This window comes from Rana temporaria, chromosome 1 (genome assembly GCF_905171775.1).
Source record: "Rana temporaria chromosome 1, aRanTem1.1, whole genome shotgun sequence".
NCBI lineage: Eukaryota > Metazoa > Chordata > Amphibia > Anura > Ranidae > Rana > Rana temporaria.
In genome coordinates this window covers 612,960,020-612,986,748 of record NC_053489.1, presented here as the reverse complement: position 1 = coordinate 612,986,748, position 26,729 = coordinate 612,960,020, and the positions used below count along the sequence as shown (strand labels likewise).

The 26,729-nt window shown below is 40.2% G+C and overlaps 1 protein-coding gene across 2 annotated transcripts in view; it reads right to left on the bottom strand.

Moving 5' to 3' along the window:
• Positions 1 to 4,240: 4,240 nt before the first annotated feature.
• FGFRL1 (fibroblast growth factor receptor like 1) overlaps positions 4,241 to 26,729 on the bottom strand; it is a 203,771-nt gene continuing 181,282 nt past the window's right edge. For both annotated transcript variants that reach the window (XM_040335248.1, XM_040335249.1), the window contains exons 4-7: positions 11,959 to 12,039; positions 10,221 to 10,505; positions 8,404 to 8,757; positions 4,241 to 5,617 (exon numbers count right to left, since the gene is read on the bottom strand). In XM_040335248.1, coding sequence (XP_040191182.1) covers positions 5,214 to 5,617; positions 8,404 to 8,757; positions 10,221 to 10,505; positions 11,959 to 12,039 — 1,124 coding nt within the window. In that variant the 3' untranslated portion in view covers positions 4,241 to 5,213. The remainder of the gene's footprint in view (positions 5,618 to 8,403; positions 8,758 to 10,220; positions 10,506 to 11,958; positions 12,040 to 26,729) is intronic.

The window sequence follows — 26,729 nt, the reverse complement described above, 5'->3', positions numbered from 1 at the left end:
AGATGAGAATGGAGTGTCTGATCGGGTCCGCCTGAAAAACAGACAGGTGGACCTCTTGTGTTAAAGGGGCTTGAGGGTTCCTATAGGCCTGAAAATATTTTTAGGGGTTCCTCTGGGGCAAAAAGGTTGGGAAAAGCTGCTCTCATTTTTCTATCACATGAAATCGTGATTGAACTCTGATATTCAGTGAGTCTTGAAGCAATCACACCAGTGAAAGTTAATTATGCAGTGCAATCATTTTAAAATTCTGCTCAGGATTTTTGGGCAAAATGTAGATGTATGTTCAAGTTTCTTAGATCTTAGTTTCTAATATAATGGTTAGAGATGCACCAAGATTTTGGCACCATTTCTGCATTTTCAATGGATTGTAACAGGGAGTTGTGTTTTTTTTAACTGACCAAAAATGCAGCAAGCAGGACTTTTAACACCACAAAGAAAGCACAATAGACCAGTGTGAAGACCTAAATAAAATTTAAAGGGATGCATTTTTCTTGAACTTTTCTTACATGAAAGGTGCCAATAAATACAGACAATGAATTCATATTCACTAAAACTCATTATATTCATTAAAAAGTCAAATATAATACAATTATATATAAAAATATATATTTTTAAAAACTGTTATTTTCAGCTTTGGTGTTCAGCCAAGTGGATCCTGCATTTTCAGTTTTAGTACCAACATTTCCATTTGGTGCACCTCTAATACTGGTATAATGAGTGACATCACTAGCTTTTACAATGCAAAATGACTGCCTCTAGTGACAGATTTATATTAAAATGGTTAAAATTATAAGAAAAATACTGTTAACTTTTTTCTTATTTAAAATCCTGTTTTGTGTTTGTGTATATATATATATATATATATATATATATATATATATATATATATATATATATATATATATATATATATATATCATTTTTATACAAAAACAAGATTTGTACCCGCAGATCTTTGTTATTAGGTGCCACTTTTTCTGTTGCTACCTAAAGTTTTTGCCTCATTAGTAATTTACAGAACATGCTCTTGTTTTTATAAATACAAACAATTACTAAGAATTGCTATAAAATAACCAATATATACTTTAATAGACACTTTTATAAAAAATATTATGGAATAAAGTTTTATAAGAATATTTTCTTATTTTCAGGCTGAGAAAGAATGGCAAACAAGCCTTTTTTTGTACACAAAAAATTCACACGTATGAACAAACATTAATGTGCTATAGTTATCAACGGACTAGAAATATACATATTAAGCAAGTGTCTGATAAAGCTTTGAGCATAGGAATGAAGCAGTTTCTGTACAAGATTGTCTACACGGCCAACAATGCTATAGAGTTAGTTTTAGCAAAGTATACAAAAATAGGACCTCTGATTCAGTGGTAAATTAAGGAGTACTTGTCTTGCGCAACCATTGGGGATTGAGGCCTATGTGTGCCAGTCTCTAATGGCTAAGGCCGGCCATACATGGTGCAAATTCCTTTCCTGAACCACAGGTTGCAGGGAAAAAATTTGCATGATTCCATCACCAACACAGACAGTGCTGATGCGGGAGTCCCTCCTGCTAGACCATTGTCTTCTCCCAGCGAGGGAGGCGGGGGAAGCTGCCACGCCGGGAGAAGACAGTGATTATCACTAGCAGCCATTAGCGATAATCATAAGAGAATTCGGCAGGCTGGTTGTACCAAAGTCGATGAATCAACTTGGTACATTCAGCCTGCCCATTACCGGTTCAAATCTCAGCCGGTTCCTAAAGAACCAGCTGAGATTTGAACTGTGTATCACCAACCTAATTCCTTATTTACCATGGCAAAGGGTAACAACACACATAAAGTTACCTGGTTGTGTTTTAATGAAGAATTCCAGGCATGGTGTATATTTTACATAGTTACATTGGTTCACCTTGGACCAGTATAACTATGTATATACCATACCTGGCCGATGCCACTGAAGTAGAGATCTCCACTTGCTTCTAAATCCCGTGCTGGGTGGTTGATCTGGTGCATTTTGAATACAGGACATTGGCCACTCAACACGGGCACCATTCAGAGAATGCTTTGAATTGTCTGAATAAATGCAAAGCGTTCTCTGATTGGACAAGGCTCATAAGCATGCTGTCTCTACCTGCCTCTCTCACTCAGAAGATGCAAAGCATTCTCTAAATGGTGACTGTGCTAAGTGGCTGACTTTCTGTATTCACAATGCATCAGTACAGCCACTTGGCATGGGACCCGGAAGCAAGTGGAGATTACTTCAATGTCTACTACAGTGATTTCCAGCCTTCTGGGACATTAGCTAGGTATAGTATATACAAGGGGTCTTCAAAAAGTTTCTGCACTTTTATATTTTCACTGGAAATGGAGATGACATGAGAAGTCGTAATTGGTCATGTCTGAGAGTGTCATGAGACTAGTCTGGCAAGCCGGCTGACCTTGAAATTTAGTACAAGTGATTTAATTTGTTTTTAAAATTCTTAAAAAAAGAGTTAAAAAAAGTGCAGACATTTTTTGAAGAACCCTTGTACATAGTTTTAATGATTCAAGCTGGACCAATGATGATATATAAAAATATTCGATGCCTGGAATTCTTTAAAATTGTTCATAGAAACTGAATTGCTACGTAGGTAAAAATCATCTTCATTTGCATTTGTTGTTTCTTGTAGTTGAAGAGATTTTAGCCAGCTTACACTGCCCTGAGTACACTAGGCTACCAAAAGGTCAGATATGACTAGTTACAATGGTTTATGCAGACATAGGTGTTACAGTCAAATAACTAGATTTTAATGAATGGATAGATTGCATTCTTGTGTTACAATGAATGATCTAAGAAATCGGAGGCATCTTAATAGGTAGACTAATGCATAGGCTTCATGCCCCAAAAGCTGCTCGGAACAGGACTTTTCAAAATAGAGTATCAGACTACACTCAACCATTCCACTCCACCATCTGTACACGATAGTCATGTGCAGGGGCATATACAGGGGCCCTAGAAATTAAACCTGTTATTCCTTTACAGATGCTGATCTAATGTTAGAATTTAAAAAGTAGCACCACCAGCCTCTTAATCGTACCGCTTTCTTTGAAAAATGACTGCTGCAAAGAATTGCAAGATCCTTTGAGATGCATGCAAGAAGATGTTGATGGCTTTTTGAAAAAATTCGAGGCTGAAGCATGTCATCAATACATCCCACAAGCAATGGAGCAACATTTTTAGTGATGCCTACAATTTAAAACTACATTTAGTCTGGCAAACGAATTGCAGGTTTATTTCAAATGAACCTTGCCGTGGCAGTGGAAGGTAACTGGGGCTAAGCTTAAAGTAGAACTATAGGCAAAACTTTTTTTTTTTTTGGATAGAGAAAGGAAGATTATAACCCTTGTAAGGTTTATTTTTGCCATCCTTATCCCATTGTGGAGACCTCCCTTCACTTCCTGTTTTTAAAGCCAGAACAGGAATTAAGAGGAAATCCCTGCAAATTAAGGGAATTCCTTGGGGACCCCCAGGTCTTTGAAGGCAAAGTTGAGGGCTTAGGTTGGGAAATACCTGATCACATTGGCAAGGTTACCACACCAGAATGACAAGAAACCTTGTTCTTTGGGGATACTGACAACACAGTCCATGATTTCGTTTGTATTGCTTGTCAGCTGTAATTTGGACTTGCAGCAAATGCTTGACTCGTTCAATGGGCACTACAGCAAGCTTGGAGATAGCAGCGGCCACACCGCTGGTCAATAAGTCCTTGGCAAAGGAGATTGCTGCATCGGTCATGATGGTGGTTGGTGTTCGTGGAGAGTGGCTCTTGCCACAGCACTGAGTGTCCGAGGGCTGGGCAGGGGACCCCCAGGTCACCAAAACTAGTGTCACCACAGGAAGATTTCCCCTCTATTACTTTTCTGGGGACAACCCAAAAATTTTGGATTTTCGTTTACTTTCATTTTCAATGATAATGGTAAACAAAAAAAATAGAGAGGGTAAGGGCTCTTTCACATGGAGCGGATCCGTAAACGGACTTGTAATAAACAGACCGTTTGTCCGTATGTGTGAAAGGGCCCTAAATCTCCCTGATGGGCACAGATAGCAATACAAACTGACAGGTGATCTAATCCATCTCCCCTCTAATCAAAAGCTAAAAAAGTTTTGCTTTACTCATACTTTCAAAACAATACAAACATGCACAAACTTTCCATTTTGAAATCCACATCCAGCAAGTTTTCCTTAACAAACCACTGTCACGTGCTACATGGTAACATCTTTATGCCTAACGAGTCGTATCTAAAATAATTGTACAAATTCACTCAGAAAATAGAAATTAACATTTTTGCTGAAAATAATATTTTACATAGACATTTTTTTTCTGTTTAACAAAATAAATTAAATATACATGGCTTTAGTTTAAAATCTATATACGTCTCCTATAGTCACAAATTGCTTTATAAAGTCTGTCATCATTATCATAATGATTATAAGGCATCTTTCAAAGCCACATGATAGGTTGTTGCTTTTATCGACAGCAAAATATTGCTTTTTGAAAAAAAAAAAATGATGATATTATTTGAGCATTTATGATAAATGATGTAGTTCTTCAAAACTTCAGATTTGATTTTTTCTTTCAATAAGTATAATAGCTGAAGAAACAAGGCTAGGATATGATAGAGGTTTGGCATGACCGTGGCTTTGCAAAAGAGTGCTTCAAAAATAACAGGCACTTTGAGGGACAAGAAAAACCATCAAAAATTCAATGATACTGAAAAAGTTGTTCTCTGTTGCTTGAACATTTTAGCTTATATCTAATGCTATTTATTACTTTCTTCATACATATCCTCCTTCCCCCTTTATTGGTTCCTTCTTAGACCTCCTGAAAGCTCAAACGCTGACCAAGGCTGAAGGCCTAGCTATAGCATCAAAAATAAAGAAGGCACCAGCATAAACTAAACCTGGGTGAAATATGACAGTGACCATTTTCTTTTTTCCTTTTCTTCAACTAGTTTGTAGCAACACAGTGCTTTTTCCTTTTTCCAAAACACAAAAAACAAAAAAAAAAATAGCAACAATGACCTCCGATTAACCAGAGATTCCTTCATGATTCCTTTTATGAGTCGAAGAATTCAGTTGCATTATCCATGACATTCTGTTATCCATGTCTACTGGCAGTGTTAGCTGAACCAATCAGTCTTGAGGTACCGCTTGAGAAACAAGTTTGTTTATGGCATTTAACACTGATAGTGAATGTGTTGATGCTGGTGAACCTTTCCATCCACGTGAGAGTGCGTATGAGTGTGGATATCTGTGTAAATCTTTGGGTACATTTTTGAAGCCACTCCATTGGCCAAAAGAGGTCCTTGGGGAAGTAAATGCTGCTGTTGCGCAACATACTCCTCATAGTTTATGGAGGAGATGCAGTCTTTGTCCACCATCTGTGGTATGCAAACCCTTGGCTGCGGCCTGTGGACAGCAGCCGCCGCTGCAGGAGGAGAGCATGGCTTTTTCTTCGTCTGGCAAAGCCACAGAAGTATTGTCCCAAATATGAAGACGGCTCCAGCTGGAACTCCGATTATCACTGGCCAAGGAAGACTACTGGATGATATGCTCACAGGTGCAATTGGGGGCTTCGGATCTGCAGAAAGCAGGCATGGAAAAAAAAAAGAAGAATGGATACAGATGATTAAAACCAGAAAAGAACAATGAAAAACAGATGTCAAGCATAAATACGGACTACTAGCACACTATGGCTTTTTGATAACAAAACATCTGCCAAGGAGGGCCGTAGGCAGCCAACAAGTAAAACTTTGTTGCTGGTGTCCCATTAAGGTCTTAAAGGACAAACAAACAGTTTGCTTTTGTTCTGAGCTGATCTCCAAGGTTGTGTTTTATTTTGTCTTGCTTCGACGTAACAGAATAAACTCGCGCCGACCACATGTGGTTTCCAAATACCATCGCTCAGCAGCAAGCCTGGCTGCCTAACGCAGCCTAGAAATAAAATGTGGTTAATTGTCACTAATACCTTCCTCTAATGTCAACAAGCCAGAAATGTAAACTATGCGGGCCCCGCATTTGGATGCCAAATACTGCTCTGCCAGACAGTGCAATGTTCATCCAGTGCTTTCTCATTTAATCGCTATCATTTTCCGGGACAATTTCAGCATTCCTGAACACTGCCCAATCACAGTGTGCAATTGCTGGTAAATACAAGCTTTTAGTCAAAATCCTTGATGATGCTCCTACTGTTTTAACTGCTCTGTTCGATTTATCATATGGTTTCTAAAATTAACCAGATCCAAGAGGTAGAATGGGAGTTGCTATCGGATTACTTCACTAATGATTGCTTAAAGAGTTTTGTGCTTTTAGCAATTATTACGGAAATCCCTTATACTGGTGGTCCAATACTAAACAGCAGAGAGCCTCTGGCCAGACCCTACAGATCACCCCTTTTTTTTACGGATGTCAAAGAGCAGTTTTGTGGTTGCCGTAGAACTCTGGATTATTCTACTTTCCTCAGTGCAATGAAGCTCTGGCTTCAGAAACATAGTACTTTTTACAGTTTAAATGCCTAGTGAAAACTCATCTAGTCACTCCCTGACTGTAGGACATCCAAAGACAACCTTAGGTTGAAGTTCTTATACCGGGATGATGTCTGCAGCTACAGGCATCCTTCCGGTATCTTTTTTTCAGCCAGCGATTCCCTATTTTGTAAAAGCCATCCTAGCGGCTGATTAGCCGGTAGGATAAGGTAGGTATATCCACGAACATAATAGCGAGAGCAATCATTCTAGCATCAGACTTCCTCTTCTAAACTGGTAACATGTAAAAATGTTTAAAGCTTCACCTATGGAGATTTTTAAATACCATAGTTTGGCGCCATTCCACGAGTGTGTGCAATTTTAAATCGTGACATGTTAGGTATCTATTTACTTTGTGTAACATTATCTTTTATATTTTAACAGAAATTTGGTTATATAATGGCCCGGATTCACGTAGAGCAGCGTATATTTGTGCGGGCGTAGCGCATCTCATATGCGCTACGCCGACGTAACATTGAGAGGCAAGAACTGTATTCACATTCGCTCACAACGTTGCGCCGGTGTAACGTAAATTGTCCGGCATAAGCCCGCCTAATTCAAAGTAGGAAGGAAGTGGGCGTGATCCATTAAAATGAAGCTTGACCCCATGCAAATGAAGGGCCGAACGAACGGCGCATGCTCAGAATCACGTTGAATTTACTCCCTAAGATACGATGGCTCAATGCCTACGACGTTAACGTAACCTACGCCCAGCCCCATTCACGTACTACTTACGTAAACGACGTAAAATACGACGGCTGTTCCCTGGTCCATACCCTAATATGACTTACACCTGCTTTATGTGGAATAACTTTACACCGGACGTACGCCTTACGTAAACGGCGTAGATTACTGCGACGGGCATAAGTACGTTCGTGAATCGGCGTATCTTGTTCATTTACATATTTGACGCGTAAATCAATGGAAGCGCCCCTTGCGGCCAGCGTAAATATGCGCACAAGATACGACGGCGTAGGAAACTTACGTCGGTCGTATGAAGCCAAAATTCAGGCGTATCTTACTTGCAGAATAAGGCGCATAGATACGACGGCGCATCCGTGCACTTACGCGGCGTATCAGTAGATACGTCGGCGAAAGTGCTTTAAGAATTTGGGCCATTGTGTTTTTTTTTAATCAAAAGCTAAAAAAGTTTTGCGTTTAGTTATACTTTCAAAACAATACAAACATGCTCTTCTTCCTACCTGCCGAGTGCCCCCAATAGCAAGCCTTTTGCTATGGGGGCACTCGAGCAGGTTCCATTACTGGCTGTGCTTGACAGTAGCAGGATCCAATGCCTCCCGATGCTGTGTGAGCCAATGCACATCGCTAAACCATAGAATGCATTAAGGTAAAAAACCTTATGTCTTCAGAGACACTTTAAAGCACTAAACTGCATCCCTCCGTATAGAATACATAGAAAGAGCTTAAAACATATCGAAAACCCCAAACCAAAAATGTAATATATTGCAGTGTACCAGTCCATAGTTGGGGTGGCTTCATTCATTTTCACTTTTTAGGCTAAGACCAGTTTCAGCAAGTACAGAAATTACATGATGCAGTGTCCTTGTACCTTCATGAGTAACAAATATGGCTGCCAAAATAAGTATAACGGATTGGCACAGAAAGTGTGATTTTTACACGATTGCCAAGTAAAAGTAAAGGAACATAGGCCCTAAAATAGAAAACTAATACAGTCACCTCATCTAAGGACTGGTAGGCTGAATTTTTTTTTATATATTACATTTTTGTTTTAGGGTTTAGATTACACTTTAACTGTATATTGGAGATAAGCATTAAACTTTCTCTCTCTCTCTCTAAATATATATATATACTTTACACTCACCTGGCAGTACTGTTAGAAATGCACTTTTGAAGCTGTATCCCATAGTGTTGGCACCAAGGCAGATGTACATTCCTGCATCTTCTTCTTTGGCCCTTGTGATGATAAGTTTATTCAGGTAGGAACCATCAGGCCGTGACCACACGTCACCGGTGGGCAAGACAATGAATTTCTGTCCACCCACATCAATAGTGGAATTGTATTTATTCTCCAAGCCGTACTCCACTCTCTTTAGCCACTGGATCACCGGCTTGACGTCACTGCGCACTTTACACTGAAAAGAGGTGGTGCCTCCAAAATCCACTGTGGTATTAACAGGGTGATTTCCAGTAAGTATTGGCTTTGATCTTGTTCTCTCTGTGAAAGCAAATAACATGAAAATTAGTTCTCAAAACACTTTGAGATTTTCATGCAATTGGTACATGACTTTATGCTCATGGTTTGCAATTAAAGAGAATGGGGTGGATTTTCTAAAGCAAAATAGACTTTGCACTTTGCAAGTGCATTTACACTCTGCAAATGTAGCTGCTTTAGAGCTTAGTGAATGAGATAAAGCTTCATGTCCGCATCACATGTGAACACAAGCTTGTCATAGTGACTTCAGCCTGGGTTCACACGATGTGGGAAACCGCATGCAATTCGGACAGAACTCGCACCGCATTCTTGCTCAAATCACATGCAATTCTTTGCAGTGCAATATGAGCCTGTTCATTTTTTATGTACTTAAATTGCACCGTAAAGGTATCTATAATCAGTATTGGCGAGTACTTGAGCAGAAGTATTGGTTCTTGTACTCGCCAGGAAAATAATTGTATAGTTTCAACACCAATAAAAAGACAAGGGATCCACCCCACCAGACTTCATCTACTTAAATGGCTGGGTTGACCCTCCAAATACTTTCAAACACACTATACTCAAAGCTACCTTCTTCCAAGCATTTGGTAGCCTGATGATGTAATGTTGGGCATGTCCTGCATCAGTGCCCCATCAATGGCTTTTTAACAGGAGGAATAGTGCTCCATTGTTGGTATCAATGGGATGCATTGTGCCCCATTGTTGGTGTCAGTAGAAGGTGAAATAGTGCCCCAAGGCCCAAATAAAGGCAAGTACATTAGGCCCATAGGCCACACTTTTGAGACCACTGTCATAGATCCTTAGGAGATTGCTTAATCATATTGTACGGTGCATGGTAAACTTTATTATTAATAGTAGGCAAAGGTTCCACATGTTTATCAGAAATGTGATTCTAGTGGATAACAAAGGCTAAACCATTATATGATAGAGAAATGGGAAAAGTCGCGGTTGGATACATATGAAACAACCCTATTATATTGCCCAGTGGTGAATGTTTCCACACGTCATAAACCCAGTCCTTTTTATTGTCTGTCTTTGTTATTTTGTTATATCCTGTATTACTGTATTTTCGTCTGTTGTAACGTAGCCAACTCACGTTCAGACGAGATGAGTCTGGTTGCTCATACAAACCATCAGGAAGAGGGAGCGGATTGTGTTTCCCTGGTTTGGTAGTAAGCTTTGCTGGTTTCTGATACAGTGAAAGTGCCAGATCTGACATTAGGATGAGGTTTGATTCATTTTCCTGTCTCTGCTCCTGGTTTTAGTGTAAACACATGTTTTTAGTGTCTTTACACAGCTGTCTGTTGATTATTAGCAGATGTGGCCCAGGTTTTCCATATTGTGAACATCAGATTGGACGGCTCATGTGGTTCTCATTCTTAATATCGAAAAAAGAAAGACGTGCCAAAAAAATATATATTGTATCTCGCTGATAACATCACTGCTAGGCTAAAATAGATACTTACGGATCACTTCCACCTTGTATGTAGCGTTGATCTGCCCCACTCGATTAAAGACTTGGCAGGTGTATTTCCCACTGTCCTCTGGTTTGAGGCTCTTAAGGTTGAGTGTCCATTTCTTCTTCTTGTTCTCCCCAATCTCTTGAGTAGACAGTGGTTTGTTATCCTTTAGCCAGGTGATCTCCGGCCTTGGGTTCCCACTGGCAATGCATTTGAGCCGGACAGAGCTGCCCACAGGCCGAGCAATGACTCTCTTTCTCATTTTGGCTGGTTGTGTAAACCGTGGGCGTGCTGTAAAAAAATAAAATGGATTAAACTTTAATTAGGCAGAACATATTATCTAATGTTGACATGTAAACCCATCCGATCAATAAAATTTCAAATAAGCATTGTGCCAAAAACAAATGCATATACGCGGTAGCCAGAAAGGTGAGCTTTAATGAAAGCTTTCGCACATATGCATCCACAGTGGTATGGGGTTGTGTGCTGAGAGGGCTCCTGGTCAAGGATTCTTGGTCAAGGCAACTGATTGGGAGCCAGTGGGACGGGCTCCTGATCATGTGACCACTGTGAGAGCCAATCACAGCAGTCACATGATACAGAATCAGTGCTGAGTCCCAGGCATTACTTAAGGGCTCACACTGCTGCAGCTTTGAAATCACTCTACTTCAGAATGATTTCAAAACAGCAGATCAGTGCGATTTGCACTGCCGACTTCATTGCGTCTTGCTACTACGTACAACAGAAGTTTATGCAATCCACAATGAAATTGGCAAAAATTGCGCAGGAACCTTTTTCAAAGTCACTGCCACGTGAGTTGCGGCAATTTGAACTGTTGCATTCCTGACAATGGGGTGGGACTTGTCCTGCGATTTGAAACTGTAAAATGACATGACAAATCGTATGGGTGTGAACGGGGCTAAATGTGATTTGAACGTTTTTTTTTCTGAAGCTGTAGCTTATAATTTTATTAAAATGATTTCGACCCATTCTAAAGGTCCTTGTGCAGGCACTTCCTGTTATGGGGCGACAACACTCTGTCCCTGTCTTTCAGTTGTGCTCCTGCATTGTCACACTGTTATCAGGGTGCCAGGTGGAGACTAGCATGGATTACTTGTTGTCACTATCTTGAAGCCCCACTTATTAAGCAATGGTATTGCCTTAACACTTAACAGAAAAAAAAAAAAAAAAAAAAAAAAACTGAAAAATATACATTTTATTAAGTATTGTTTTTTAATTACATGTATGAAAATCTTTATTTCCCTGCTAATAAACATATTTTACAGGGTTTATCGACAACAGTTTATTTGATATGTGTGGCTTTCTAATAGGAAAGCCCAGCACCACCTGCTTACTTTGCGACTCCTACTACTACATAGGTTAGCAGAAAGAAGGGCCGTGTCCTTCAGCTGTGTATGTGTTGTGAGAAGACCTGAAAAGATCCTCTTTCTACCTTCAAAGGCAGTCTACTATCACACACACATGCCCCAAACTCACACTTACAGTTTTACTAGCAACATTAAACTGCAGATGATTAAGACTCTATGTGAGTAGCAAAACCACTACCTCTAGGTGATAAACTAGTGAAGCAACTAAAATAGCAGTACAATTGACATATCCATTGTAGCACCATTGAGATGCACTGGACCTCATAAATGAAAACGTCTGAAGTTTGATCTATGTTCCCTTGTGCAACCATTTAGGCTTTTAAATGAAAGAGAGAAAATTGTACATCTGAACTCACCCCACTGTTTATTGGAAAATTCTTCTACTTCTGGATTTGGCCCATCAGGTGGCTGGTTGGCTTTTCCTGCACTAGAATCATCTAGAAAACAAAAGAAATAAATGGTTACATAGGTAAACTATGGACATGTTATGGAGATGAGGAGAGAGGGAGCGGTTTAGTAGTCCTAACTCAATTTTCTTTCATATTGTTCCAATACCGAACTTTCATAGATTCAGCACAGTGAGTGGTCATGGTCAAACTAGGGACGTGAAATGTGTTACGGATAGGATCACCAGGTGGAAATAAAGGAAAAAATAAACAAATGCTACTACTACATCTAAGGATTGTTTAGCTGCAAAATATTACATTTTGAGATTTAAAAACATTATATTAGACTTATTTCACAAAGCTTTAGCACAAAAATACAGATCTTTATTTTAGCCATGTGACTACAGTAAGCCCCCATACGTCTGTTTTTAGCGGATCGGATGTCAGCGGACATGTCTCTGCTGACATCCGAAGCTCCATAGCGATGCATTGGAGCGGCCGTTCAGGTCCGTGACAGAAGGACCCGAACGGCCCATAGTGTAAATGAGGGCTTAAGGTTTGAGCTCATATTAGATGGTTTTGGTAAACCTGAAGAGAAAAACCTGCAGGAAAACTGATAGCGTGTATGGGGCTTAAGAGCCTGTATTGATGGGCTTTGGCCTGTGTTCATTGCATCAGTTTGACATCAGTATGAGACACTTTTGAGATCATTCAGAATTTATTGATAGGTGCATGTGACCTGCTTCAAGCAAGTTTTCATAGACTTGTATGGAAATACAAAACCCATTTGAAGCAAATAAAATCCCGTTGATGCAGGCCCTTCCTTTTTTTTTCTCTCTGTAATATCTTTTTATTGCTTTTTCAATAAAATGTTACAAATACACCTATTGTCAGTCATAAATAAATAAAACATTTTTTAAATAAGGGTCCTTCAGTACCGGCTGACGTTCTGCCCGTGTGTTTGTCGGTCTGCTGGACATGCATGCTGAAAAACCAGTAGCCAACCAACTCCCGATCAGCACTCTGAGAACACAACTCAGCGGGGGCGATCGCTGGACTAACCTTGCATGATTAGTACAGTGGCTCCCGACCGGAAATGTCAGTTTTTTTTTCGTTGCCTGAAAAAAATGTTTTAGTGTGTACCTGGCTTTAGCCTGGTGTGTTAGCTTTGTGAATTGGGCCTAGGCTCCATTCACGCCTTGGCGTTCCGTTTTACAGGTGGAAACGCCGTGATTTTGCCCACAATTCGGAAACGCTGCAAATTGTAGGACGCCCTTGCGATCCCTGCTATTTTAAAAGCCCTGATGCCCAAAAGAGGTTCTTGTACTTTTTTTGGGCTTCGGACATCTCGCGATTCTGTTTAAATAAAACAAACCGCTATATAGATGTAGTTTGACTATGATTACTTTAGCACCTATGAATCTAGTGGAAGCAATTTACAAAGCGCTGTAAGAATCCCAGAATTCTCTTTATCATTCCCCTTCTGTAGTATAACCACTGAAAACTGGCTTTTCATTCATTTTTCAGTCCATCCAAATATTTAAGCATCAGTCTGTAGACTATTTTAGCCCACACAATTCTAAAACATTTATGCTGCCATTCATCATGAAAGCGAATAAGTCAAATTGTGTATATAGTCAGCAAGATGAATGGTGAAACAGATGAGTGGAGGCTGCCAACAGCAACTACAAATTGGAATATATCAGCAAAGGAATGTAAAGTATCAATTTTTATGAATCGACCCAAAAGCAGAAAATATATTAATCTTACTTAAAATGCTAGGATCTCTCAGCACCAGGACTGTTATGCCGCGCACACACGATAATTTTTCGGGTTGTAAGAACAACGTTTTTTTTAAATGTCATTTAAAACGACCGTGTGTGGGCTTCAGAGCATTATTTGGGTTCTTAAAAACGACAAAAAAAAAATTCGAACATGCTCTATTTTTTAACAACGTTTTAAACAATGTTGTTTTTCGGGTTGTAAAAAATGATCGTATGTGGGCTTTAACGACGTGAAAAACCTGCGCATGTTCAGAAGCAAGTTATGAGACGGGAGCGCTCGTTCTGGTAAAACTACCAATCGTAATGGAGTAAGCACATTCATTATGCTGTAACAGACAGAAAAGCGCGAATCGTCTTTTACAAACACGAAATCGGCAAAAGCAGCCCAAAGGGTGGCGTCATCCGCATGGAACTTCCCCTTTATAGTGCCGTCATACGTGTTGTACGTTACCGCGTTTTTTCACTATCGGGTGTAGGCAACGTCGTTTTAATGATGAAGTTGAAAAAAACTTTGTTTTTTCTACAGGCTGAAAAACGTTGTTTTTTACAACCCGAAAAATGATCGTGTGTACGCGGCATACGATTCTGACAGCAAAGAGAAGAAAGCACAATTTTTTTTTACAACATAACTCTGAAGACACTTATGTCCATGTACCACTCCATTAGACTTTCACACAGTTCAATTAGCTTCATTGGTCAACCACCAGGTTCAAAGACTAGGCATTGGTCATATAGTTTCTGCAGAGGGGCCGATATGGATATGTGACCAGGATGCACATTGGTCGTAGAAAAATAAAACAATTTTATCTCAGTAATTACCTTTTAATTATAGTATAGGGGACAAAACATGTGTATATATATATATATATATATATATATATATATATACACATACACACACAGTATAAATACAAGTAAGTGACTGGCATTCCCTGAGCCCAATTTACTGCCAGGCCTTTGATGTTATCCGCGTTCCCTCAAATCTGTCTGATCCTTTTAAGATGTAAGTATCCCCTTGTTAGCCAGCCAGACAACTGAAAACCTGTGCAGTTACTGACAAGATGCAGGCTGAATCCCACAAATGTTAGCGGAGAGGAAGATTAGAGGAGCACCGCACCCACTCACCAAATAATTCTTCGCACTGAAGGACAAATGGGTAGTTACAGCTCTTTAACTATTTTTTTTAAATATATGTGGAGGGAAGTGTCTCAGTTATAAAAGGGTTGCAGTGTGGCCCAAAAGACTTAATCTGATTTGTTTTCATCATTTCCCAGCACTGGTTAGTGAGAAAATAATGACTGGATGCTATGAGTAAGAACACAGGTTATCCTAAAGATTATGCAACCAAGCAGCAGATTTCCAGGAAACTAATGAAAGCACAATTATGACTATTGACTGTTATTTTCTACAAATATACATCCAGTTGTTAATACTCTAGGTCAGCCTTTCTCAACACTTTTACCCCTAGAGAAACCCTTGAAAGCTTTTTCGGGTCTCAGGGAACTCCTCTTAAAATTAATTCAATGTGGGTCATGGGTTAGACCAGCGTTTCTCAACTCCAGTCCTCAAGGCGCCCCACAGTTCATGTTTTCAGGATTTCCCTGAGATAAAACAGCTGTAGTAATTACTAAGGCAGTGAAACGGATCAAATCACCTGTGCAAAATAATGGAAAGCCTGAAAACATGACCTGTTGGTGCGCCTTGAGGACTGGAGTTGAGAAACACTGGGTTAGACTGTCTCTTGCACTGGTGATCAGCTTGAAGAATGCCCATCTTACAGTAGTGGTCACCTTTGCAGATAGTTAAAAAATATCTGCCATGTGGCATTGGACTCACAATTATACAGGTGCCAACATGGAGGAGGTCAATCAGCCACAGCTGAACCCCTGGAAACCTCCGCAGGAACCCTAGGGTTCCAAGTATCTCTGGTTTAGAATGACTGCTCTAGGTGAGCTTTTGTGTCTAACCACAGTCTTTGGCTTCAGTTTTGATTCTGGAGTGTGATGTAGTATAGCTGTACTATACATTTAGAAAAAAAAAGCACTTTTAGGGCTTCAAGCTTGCAGCCAAAGTGATCACAACAAACATATGTTGGATCTTTCTTCACGTCTAAGAACATATCAGCTAATTTGTGGCAAAACTAAGGTGGGGGTTTACCTTCAGCTGTGAAAAGGAAATCTCTTCAACTTGCTGAGCAATTATGACCAACAAAGGTCTTACTTCACTTACTCTTTTGTACCACACTCTGGGTCTGTTCTAGAATCATACAGCTACAGGTTTGGAAACCCTTTTACAAGCATTTTGCTGGAAACGGCCAAGCAGCTTTGAGCTCCCTAGCAAAAGCAGCAGCTTTTTGTTAAACTGGAGGGGTCTGATCCACGGGAGTATAAGCTGTGCATGCCACGCTGGCCATAATGTTTCATCAAGTGGAGGGGCTAGGTGAAAGTGGATATTCCTTTTTAATTTTCTTCAAGATTTTTTTTTTTAATTCAATGGGTTATGTGTTGGCTAAAACCAACCCCATTCAAAGCTCAATGTATGTTTGCTTTAAGCTGACACGTAAAAATTGCTATTCTCATAAAGAAATCCATAACGTAAGGTGTGACCCGTAAGTGGCCCCTATAAAAACCATGAAGAATGGTATGAACGGTGAACTGGTATCCTTCACTTGCCCAAGCCTGGGTACGCACACTTCTCCTTTTCTGTTATTTAACATTTGCAACCAGCTGTACGTCTGACAAGCTCATTTCCTTTCTTCCAAATCGGAAGTTTAGATCCTGAAATGAAGCCAAGTAAAACTTTAATAAGTCCAATGGAAAGGTATCATGTTCAGCAGATGTTTTTACCTTTAGTAAAATGACAGGGGGCCATTCAAAGTGAGCCCATTCACAGCAAGATTCTATCACTGGAAGAGCTATTTAGAGACCTGTAAATTCTCGTTTGGTTTCCCTTAAAGGTTCTGTCATTTGTTTATGTGTCTCAGATTATTCCGTTCAATAATTTATTGTAATAAAAAAAAAAAACGAACAAACCTTTATACCATGAGAATTTTGCCCAATGATTCCCTTCAGTGGATCCTTCTCCGTAAAGCGGAACTTCATTCAAAAGGGGAAGTTCTGCTCTTTCTCCTCCTCCCCCATATTTAGAATATACTTTTTTGAAGTGGATGCGGGTACCTGGTTTTAACAGGTACTCACTCCCATTTCTGGTTGGATTGCCGCAGCGATTCCATCAGCAGTTCTCCTCCTCACCCCCCCTGGCCACAACCTTCTGGGACATTTCACAGGTCCCAGAAGGTTGCGGGACCATTCACAAAGCGCATAGTGGTTAACGCATACTCAGTGGCAAGCTGGATGTGAAGCACCAAGAAGTCACAGCCGGCTGCCTAAAGATAAATGCCCAAATACTGGAGAACAACTGCCCCGGGTGAAGATGGTGCTGGATCCTTGGACAGGTGAGTGTCTGTTTATTAAAAGTCAGCAGCTACAAGTTTTGTTCTAAATGTTTGCAGAACTGACTAAAGCTTTTCTTTAAAGACTTTCTTCTTAGAGATTTTTTGCTTAATGATTCACTATGGTATGTCTCCACGCTGACTTTCAAACACTTCTGTCTTCTCTTGAAGGGTGTTCTACAATGGATTTTAGTCTAAAAGGCTCTCTACCTCAAGTATTCTTTTAAAAGGTATCCTACTCAGGTTCTTATCAAAGAAGTGCTCTCCATCATAGATTCCTCAGTTTTTTTTTGGATTCAGAATTGTACGCCTTTGATAAAAAGTTTCACAGCTGAAGGAACACGATAGAAAGATCCCCTATCATCGGGTGTCTATGGAAAGGTAACAAACTGGGCATTCCCTGGTAGATTTTCGTACGTTTGATAATGCCATCCTAAACTTTATAAATGTTCTTTGAAAGTGTGTTGAAAATTTGTTTGCTTTTAACATTTGATTTCAGGAATGAATGGCGTACGCAACGTACGCAATTTTTTTTAGTCACTACGGGTAAAAACAATTATAGATTAGACCCCATTAGTTATTAGAAAATTAAACAAACATTCTAAAATCAAAATCTGTTGAATTAAATTCTACCTATGTATGGCCAAGTTTGGAGGAAAGAGCCTAAAGGGGCTTGGTACAGGAATGTTGAATAAATCTAGGGGTGAAAGAATACCAGTGTGCTGCATCTTTAGTATGGAATACTGTGAATCTTTGTTTTTACAACAAGCACCAGTGTGCTACTGTAATAATGATTTTCTGATATTGATCAACATAAGGAATTACATTATACATGCATGAAAGCATGTCTTGAGATGAAACCAGTAAGACGATCACACAAAAAGTGACTACTAAGCAGTATATTGCCTAGGTGACAAATAGCACTGTTAGGCCTCGTACACACGATAGGTTAACCAGAGGACAACGGTCTGATGGACCGTTTTCATCGGTCAAAACCGATCGTGTGTGGGCCCCATAGATTATTTAACCATTGGTTAAAAAAAAGCCAACTTGCTTTAAATTTAACCGATGGATTCCTAATCGATAGGACAAAACCGATCGTTAGTAGGCACAACCATCGGTTAAAAATCTACGAATGCTCAGAATCAAGTTGACGCATGCTTGGAAACATTGAACTTGTGTTTTACGTCACCGCGTTCTGATACGATTGGTTTTTTAACTGATGGTGTGTAGGCGCGACAGATCATCAGTCAGCTTCATCAGTTAACCGATGACAACGGTCCTTCAGACCATTCTCATCGGATAGACTGATCGTGTGTACGAGGCTTTAGAGTTACTGCTAACCTACCTGATCAGCCACCGGATGCTTTATAAAACCTAAGATTTGGGGTATAAACCAAACATGTGTGATCCCTTCCTATTGGGAGATATGCTGCTTCACCACAAATTCTCCTAGCAAGTCAATGTCTGTAAATTATTAATAATCTGGTCAATAAAAGGTATCCCAAAGGCGATGCACTTGTACCACCTAATAAACATAACTCAGGCCTACTGTTTTCTCCTTGATCTCTGTCTAGGGTGCTTTAATTTGTTCCAAGGCGATGCCAGCCACTGCTACAACCTGACAGTTAGATTTGCAGCGTTTGATGTCAGAGGCCTTGAAAGGCCCATTTCACAGATGATCCAGCTTTGCATAAATAAACAGGGTGACCCCTGAACTTAATCCTGAGACCAGAGCACACTTCAAAGGCAAGACTGTAGGAATGAAGCGATCACTAAGCGCCATTAAGGCAGACCAAGCTCAACCCTTCTGCAAGAACAAGGGGTGAACAGGGAATAAAAGATTGGGAGGGGGTCTGTAGTGAAATGAGGGAGAAAGTGATGTAATCCAGTCAAGCTTAGGCCAGAATAATGAGGAAATGTTTTCAGAAGAAAGTCCGGGACTCGCTAAGGCCCACTTCACCACTTCACTACATAACAAAGGAGCCCTGTAGCTAGTGTGTGCATTTTCCCAAGGTGATGTGTACGCATTAATAATCATCAGGCCTAAAAATGTTCCCTGAACAGCATGCTTTTGTCACAAAAGCAATATAAAGTATCTCAGGCTTATTTTATGAAAAAGATGAGAATGTACTTATACAGCAAAGTTTGTTATGATGTATGGATCTAATCAGGCTGCATACATTTGTGCACCGGATGCATCTCTGCACCAAGCTGCATCTGCTATGTTTTTGACATGAACCCTATTGCCAGGGTAAGCAATACAAGGCAACACAGAAGTCCCAAAAGCAGCACAACGTGAGGTGTATATTTTACCTAAAACAAATCTTTATTACATCATCAATACAAATCTTGGCAACATTCAATAGAGAGGGTTCCAAGGAAGCGAACTGAGTTTTTAATTTTCAAAATAATGCTCAAAGCCTAATGCCGTTTACACACGATCGGACATTCCAACATCAAAACCGTGGATTTTTTTCCAACGGATTGTTTGCTCAAACTTTTCTTGCATACACACAGTCACACAAATGTTGACGGAAATTCCGAACGTCAAGAACACGATCACGTACAACACTACGACGAGCCGAGAAAAATGAAGTTCAATGATTCCGAGCATGCCTCGAATTGATTCTGTGCATGCGTAGGATTTTTGTGCGTCGGAATTGACTGCAGATGAACCGAATTTACATCAAGAACTTTTGTTGTCGAAAAAATTGAGAACCAGCTCTCAAACATTTGTTGTCGGAAATTCCGACAGCAAATGTCCGATGGAACATACACACGGTCGGATTTTCTGACAACAAGCTCACATCGAACATTTGTTGTCAGAAATTCCGACCGTGTGTACGCGGCATAAGAGTTCAACTACTATAGCCAATATGTACAGAATTAGTGCAACGCAGCAATGTTGAAATAAGTCTAAGTTTGAAAAGTAACTATTTTTAAACACTTCTTTGGCTAAGCAAAAGTTCACAATAGAATGTTCATTGTAATTAGGGTTTCCAATTGGCAACAAACAAAATGTGAAAATTCTCAACTGGCTCCAGAAGACCCTGTGTAACCGTAATACAACTTTTTGGTTAATGAATGTTATTTACAAAGTTAATTACTTTGCTAACCTGGTATAAATGCTCCGCCTGATCTTTGAAAACAAAGTTTCCCAGTTAGGGTTCAATTATGAGAATTGTGGTGAGATCAGGCAATAACAGGCACCTAGGAAACATCAATACATGCAGAAGCCAATTGAAGATGTCCCACTAACTGCTATTTTCAGTGACAGATTCAGTTTTTTCCCCAAGTTTTAGGATGAGTGGGGAAGGGTTAGAATCTAGGACTGTGTCCCAATCTGAGAGATACACTCTTACGTCCAGTCCTGGTGAGCACTATCACTGGGACAAAAAGTAAGGGGAAATCTGTCACGGCGCTCCTTCAGTTCCCCAAGGCTCTGTTTTGGACCCCTTCTCTTCTCTATCTACAACTCCTTCTCTTGGTCACTTGATAACCTCCCACAGCCTCCAATATCATCTTTATGCCGATGTCACCCAAATCTATCTTACTCACTTCACGCCTTCAGTCTCCTTGCATTACTAACTTACTAACATATAAAAATGGATGTTGCACCACTTTGCACCGATTATCACCCAAACTATCCTCTCTGCTGCTCCCAAGACCTCCTGCTCTCCAGCTCTCTCGTCTCCAGCTCTCTCGTCTCCAGAACTTCTCCAGTGAGTCCCCCATCCTCTGGAACTCTCTACCTCAATCTGTCCGGCTAACTCCCACTCTGGCCCCCCTTAGGCGATGCCTGAAAACTTTAAACTCTTCCACTACAGTTATAACCTTTTATACCACTTTCCCTACCCTATTAGATGGTAAGCTTATTTGAGCAGGGCTACATTTACCCTCTTGAATTGTATTGTATTGTAACTGTACTGTACTGTCTCCCTTTATGTTGTAAAGCGCTGGGAACGCTGCTAATGCTATATAAATCCTGTATGATTATAATAATAATATTGGAGTCACAGAGACAGCAGGTAAGAAGACGAATACATACCCAAAATAATGATTGTAGAAAAATTATTTGGGTATCATCTCCTTAGTGGCACCAGGGACTTTGTCTCGTGACTGATGAAGAGAATGGCGTAGACCTTCTCTGGGTTATAACGCAATGTCAGCTCAATGATTTGATTGACAGCGCTAATGATTTCACATGAACCCACAGTGCCTGAAAAGATTGTTTAGTAAAAGCAACAGGGATGGCAGCTTACAAATTTCTTACCAGCCAAGTGGATTACAAACAATAAAGGAGGAGGGTGGGGGCGTTCGTTTCTCCTCAATGGCCTATCCTGAGAATTTTGGCTCCTTACAACACTAGATCAATAGCTTTTGTTACTAGATTTCAACAGGCCCATTAATTAGTTAAGGGAGACTTACATTTAGTGTAATTTACATTACATAAACCATTTTAAAATTTGGAATGTGAGGATGTATGTAAAGCAGAGAGGAATGGACCCTTATCCATGGCAACCAACCAACCAGATTCCAAGTGACGTTTTTCTAGTACAGGTAAACAAAACTGGTTGGCCAGAGTCAAGATTGTACATGGGGGAATTGGGTTTTGTGACGTTGGGAAGGGATATTTTGTTGTAGGTATGTTTGACACATAAAAAAATCCAGTAGTTGTATTAACTGACATCCAAGGAAAATATCACTACTAAATGGGCAAAACGTTAAAGAAAGAGAATTACTTTAAATCAAAACAAAACCCTCCAATACTCCTCTAATCTAACCCCCAGCGAGTTCCTTCAATGGCACTGGTCATGTTCTCCCTGGCTTCTTCTGGTTTTGGGGTCTTTGTCCATCTTGACTGGCTAGATCAGGATTACGTAACACCCATGCATGCCACAGAAATCCTGTCACTGAGGTGTGCCAACACTTTACACACTAGAGATGTTTTCTTCCATTTAGCCAGCAGGCTGAACAAGGAAAAAACGAGGAAAAAAAATGTTTATAACATTCAAGTTTGGAGTTGATTTAACGGATTGAATTTCCATCCATCTATGTCCATATTAAAGCAACTGGCAAAGCATCTGCACCCAAGTATTTTCATTTAGGGCAACAAAGTGGTTTAGTGGTTGGCACTCCTGCCTTGCAGCACTACCTGCATGAAGTTTGCATGTTCTCCCAGTAATTGAATGGGTTTCCTCTGGGTACTCCAGCTTCCTCCCACACTCCAAAGACATGCTGGTAGGTTAATGGGCTACTGTCTAAATTGGCCCTAGTATTTGTATGCATGAATCTGAATTATGGACCTTCAACTGTAAGCTCCTCGAGGTCAAGGACTAATGTGGATGTACAATACAAAAATACATAAATTGTTGGCACTATATGAATACCTCTAATAAATAAAATAAACATGAAATGTCACAAAACGTCATTCAACTTTATATACTGCAGTGCATTGCAATGTGGTATTGTGCGAAAAATGCACCTTTTTTATTTACTGTATTTCAGTGCAAACCAACACGCTGCATTAGTGTGAGCTGAAACAAGCGCCTTGTCTATGCGTTGGAGCTGCGTAAGGCAATGGGGCTTATGCAAATGAACCCTAAGGCTGCCCATAGATGGGTAGTTTTCATCTTCCGATCAGCTGGAGAATGAATCGGCCACCGCCGAATAAAGAGCATAGAGATGACCGTCGGCGGCCCGGGCGTGATGTTATGACGTCACGCCCGGGTACCCAGAAGTAAACAAAGCCACAATCGTGGCTGAAAGCATGAGATCAGTGAATGTTTTTTCCCGATCTCATGCTTTTCAGCCTGGAGGAGAGATATGGAGTCTTATTGACCCCGCATCTCTCCATAAAGAGGACCTGTCACACACTATTTCTATTACAAGAGATGTTTACATTCCTTGTAAAAGGAATAAAAGTGATAAAAAAAAAAGTGTAAAAAGAAAAAAAATTAAGTAAAATAAAAAATAAAATATAATTATTTTGTTTTTTAAACGCCCTTGTCCCCAGCGCGCTCAGAAGCCAAGTCCTGCCCACATATTTAAACGCCGTTCAAAGCCCACATGCCACGTGCGTTAAAGCAAGAGCAATAATTCTAGCATTTAGACCTCCTCTGTAACTCTAAACTGGTAACCTGTAAAAAAAAAAAAAAATCGTTGCCTATGGAGATTTTTAAGTACCGAAGTTTGGCGCCGTTTCATTTGTGTGCGCAATTTTAAAACGTGACAAGTTAAGTTTCCATTTACTCAGCGTAACATCATCTTTCACATTATACAAAAAAGCACCCCATTCTAAAATGTAAAAAACTATTAAATATTGGTTTTACATAATGCAGCAACATCCACAACATTAGAGGTGACTTATTCTTCCAAAGCGAATACACTTTTGCACACTGGTACTGACCAGTATTCCAATGTTTCTCTCCTCTCTCAATTTCTCTCCATCAGTCAGCTAATGTCTCCCCAGTGCTGAGGAAGAGGGGGTACGGGAGGGTCAGACAAGTATGCTATGGAGGCAACAGACACCCTCCTTATTAACTGATGAAATCATTGGTTGTGAGGATGCCAGTATCTAGAACAGTGTTTCTCAACTCCAGTCCTCAAGGCGCCCCAACAGGTCATGTTTTCAGGATTTCCCTCAGATGAAATGGCAGTGATAATTACTTAGGCAGTGAAACTTATCAAATCACCTGTACAAAATAATGGAAATCCTGAAAACATGACCTTTTGGGGCACCTTGAGGACTGGCGTTGAGAAACACTGGTCTAGAAAGCCGTAATGGTGCATAATGAAAACATGTGGTTTTGTGTTACTAAAAGGCAGGCTTGATCCACCTGCTGGCTTGTATTCAATTTTTGATAAATTTTGAGGGAACTTTGCCAAGAAACCTCAAGGCACCCTGGTTTAAGAAGTCTGGTCTAGAGTGACTACTTTTGATACACATTCCCTGTAAACACTTTGCCACTGAACTCACAAAGCCCGTAAATTTGAAGTGACGAGCATGGAAAGGTATCAACTCAGCCACAAAGCCTCATAGAGTCTTAAATCTGGCTTTCGCATATATACAAATAATAAAAAAATACACACAAAAGAAAAAAAAACTATAAAACTCCAGGGAACAGCTTGCCAGGAAAAGCGGGGTGTGTGACGCGAAAGAACGACTAACTTTAATGAGACACTGGAGTCAGGTGATGTATAGTCCTGAGCTTTTTTTGGCTGGATCGGTCACGTCTGTCTAAGAAAATGTGTTAAAAAATAGCACTTGGATCCGGGATTGAGGAACAGGCAGCACACTCAGACTGGGAAAGCAAAAAAAAATAAAACGTTTTCTTCTGCAAGCGAGTTGGGTCATGAACTCAGCAGATAGAAGAGCCATCAACAGTCTACAGGACACATTTAATTTTTTACTATCATACAAATACTAAGACAGATGTTATTTTGTATGAATATGAAAGAGGTCTGGCATTTAGTAAACACTTTTTTTTGTTTTGCAGACATGGCTTCATACACAATTGCAGTACAAAGAAGTGAAAGGATTTACCTTCCTAAAATGTATCATCCTGCTTAGCCAATCGTGTGATTCAGAAATTTCTCTATTCGTCTACTCATTTGTTGTTTATTTGATAGGTACAACAATGCAAGTATTGACCCTGCCAGAAATCTAGTAAGCTAACTTCCTGCACACTCCAATGCTCTCTGTGAACTATGAACTCATGTGGAGGGGGGAGATATTCTGTAACACTAAAGTACTTCCTGTTCTAGGCTGACAGCATTTCTCCTCCATAAATACAGTACAGTGAGTGAGCATTATCAATCCAGAAGATGAAATGTGTTACTAGCAGTACTACCAGGTGAAAATAAAAGGAAAGCAAAAACGGAAAAAAGAAAAGAAAACGAATACAGCCACCACATCTTAAAGAGGAAGTAAACCCTCTTAAAAAAAATCAGAAAAAAAACCCTGCAAGAAAAAGGCATAATGAGCTAGTATGCAAAGCATACTAGCTCATTATGCATTACTTACCTAAGATCGAAGCACCAGCAGCGGTGTTCGGCGCTGTGACTGGCCGGAGCTGCGATGACGTCACTCCCGTGCATGCACGCGGGTGCCGCCACTAACGACATGATCGCCGCTAGTAACGGCACGCTCAGTACGCCTGCGTGACATCGGTGCATGTCTTTTGGAAATATCTCCTAAACCATGTAGGTTTAGGAGATATTTCTTGCACCTAAAGGCAAGCCTTAATCTAGGCTTACCTGTAGGTCTAAGTAGTCTGTAAGGGTTTACAACCACTTTAAGCTCCAAACACATGGGTCGATATTGGCCGGTCCAATAAAAACTGGTCGACATTCGGCCTGTGTGTATGTCAGCTGGTTCGACAGAAGCTCGCCTGTTGATCTGGCTTCTGTTGGAAAAGCATGCTGGAAAACCAGCAGCCAATCGACTCCTGATCAGCGCTCTCAGCCAAAGGCTGAGAAGGCTGATCGGAGTGTTCTGGCGGGGGGGGCTGCCCACCTGTCAAAACCCAACAGCTCAGCAGGGGAGGTCGCTGTACTAAGATCGAAACAAATCGTTAGTACAGCGGATCCGACCGGAGCTGTACATTTTTTTTGGGGTTGAATGAAAAAACTGTTAGTGTGTACCAGGCTTTAGGACTGGTAAGCTGCAATATAATACTTTTTTCTTCTTGGATTTAGATAGGAAATGCAAAACATACTCTGAATGGCATCCCTGCTGAGTGATCAACCTCTGACTGTAGTAGGGAAGCCACTCGGCGTGGGACCCGGAAGCTATGAGATCACTGGAGTAGCTGTGTCTACTTCAATTATCTCCAAATTCCAGGGGGATCAGTCAGGTATGGTTTATAGATAGTTACGTTGGTCAAAGGTGGATCAATGTATCTATGCATAAAATATGCATACCTTCTTTATATACAGTACACATCAGAAATGGACGACTACAGACTATAACACAGAGCTGTTATACGATTGGTTGCCAAGTGCTATGGAGAGTGCAGTGGCGGGCAGTTGTAAAAAATAGATCTATGGGGCTTGTGTTTATCTACAATGATGAGTGGATTTACAATGTTTAGAAATCCATGTTTAAGCCAAAAAATGGTTAATGCTCACACATATTTATTGTATTACATGGAGTTTAGCTTCAACAATCTGATCATGGGAACTACACTCTTAATTTTCCAATACTTTTTAGACAGAAACCAGAATATCTGATTGGCTCAGAGCCACTCAGTAGGTATGAAACACTCTGCTCCTGATTATCTGATCTGGAATGGAGTGTTTCCTACCTACTCTACTTCGTATTGGAAGGACTGACAGCTCGTGTGGGAATTAGACATTCATAATATACATAATTTTAATCCCCAAAATTGCTGCCACCACCGTGTTTGCATTTTTGAATCATGTTCTGGGCAGTTGTGAATCACAGTACTGCACAGGACAGATAAGCTTGTTTGTCCAAGGTCATAAAGGTGGTGACTAGA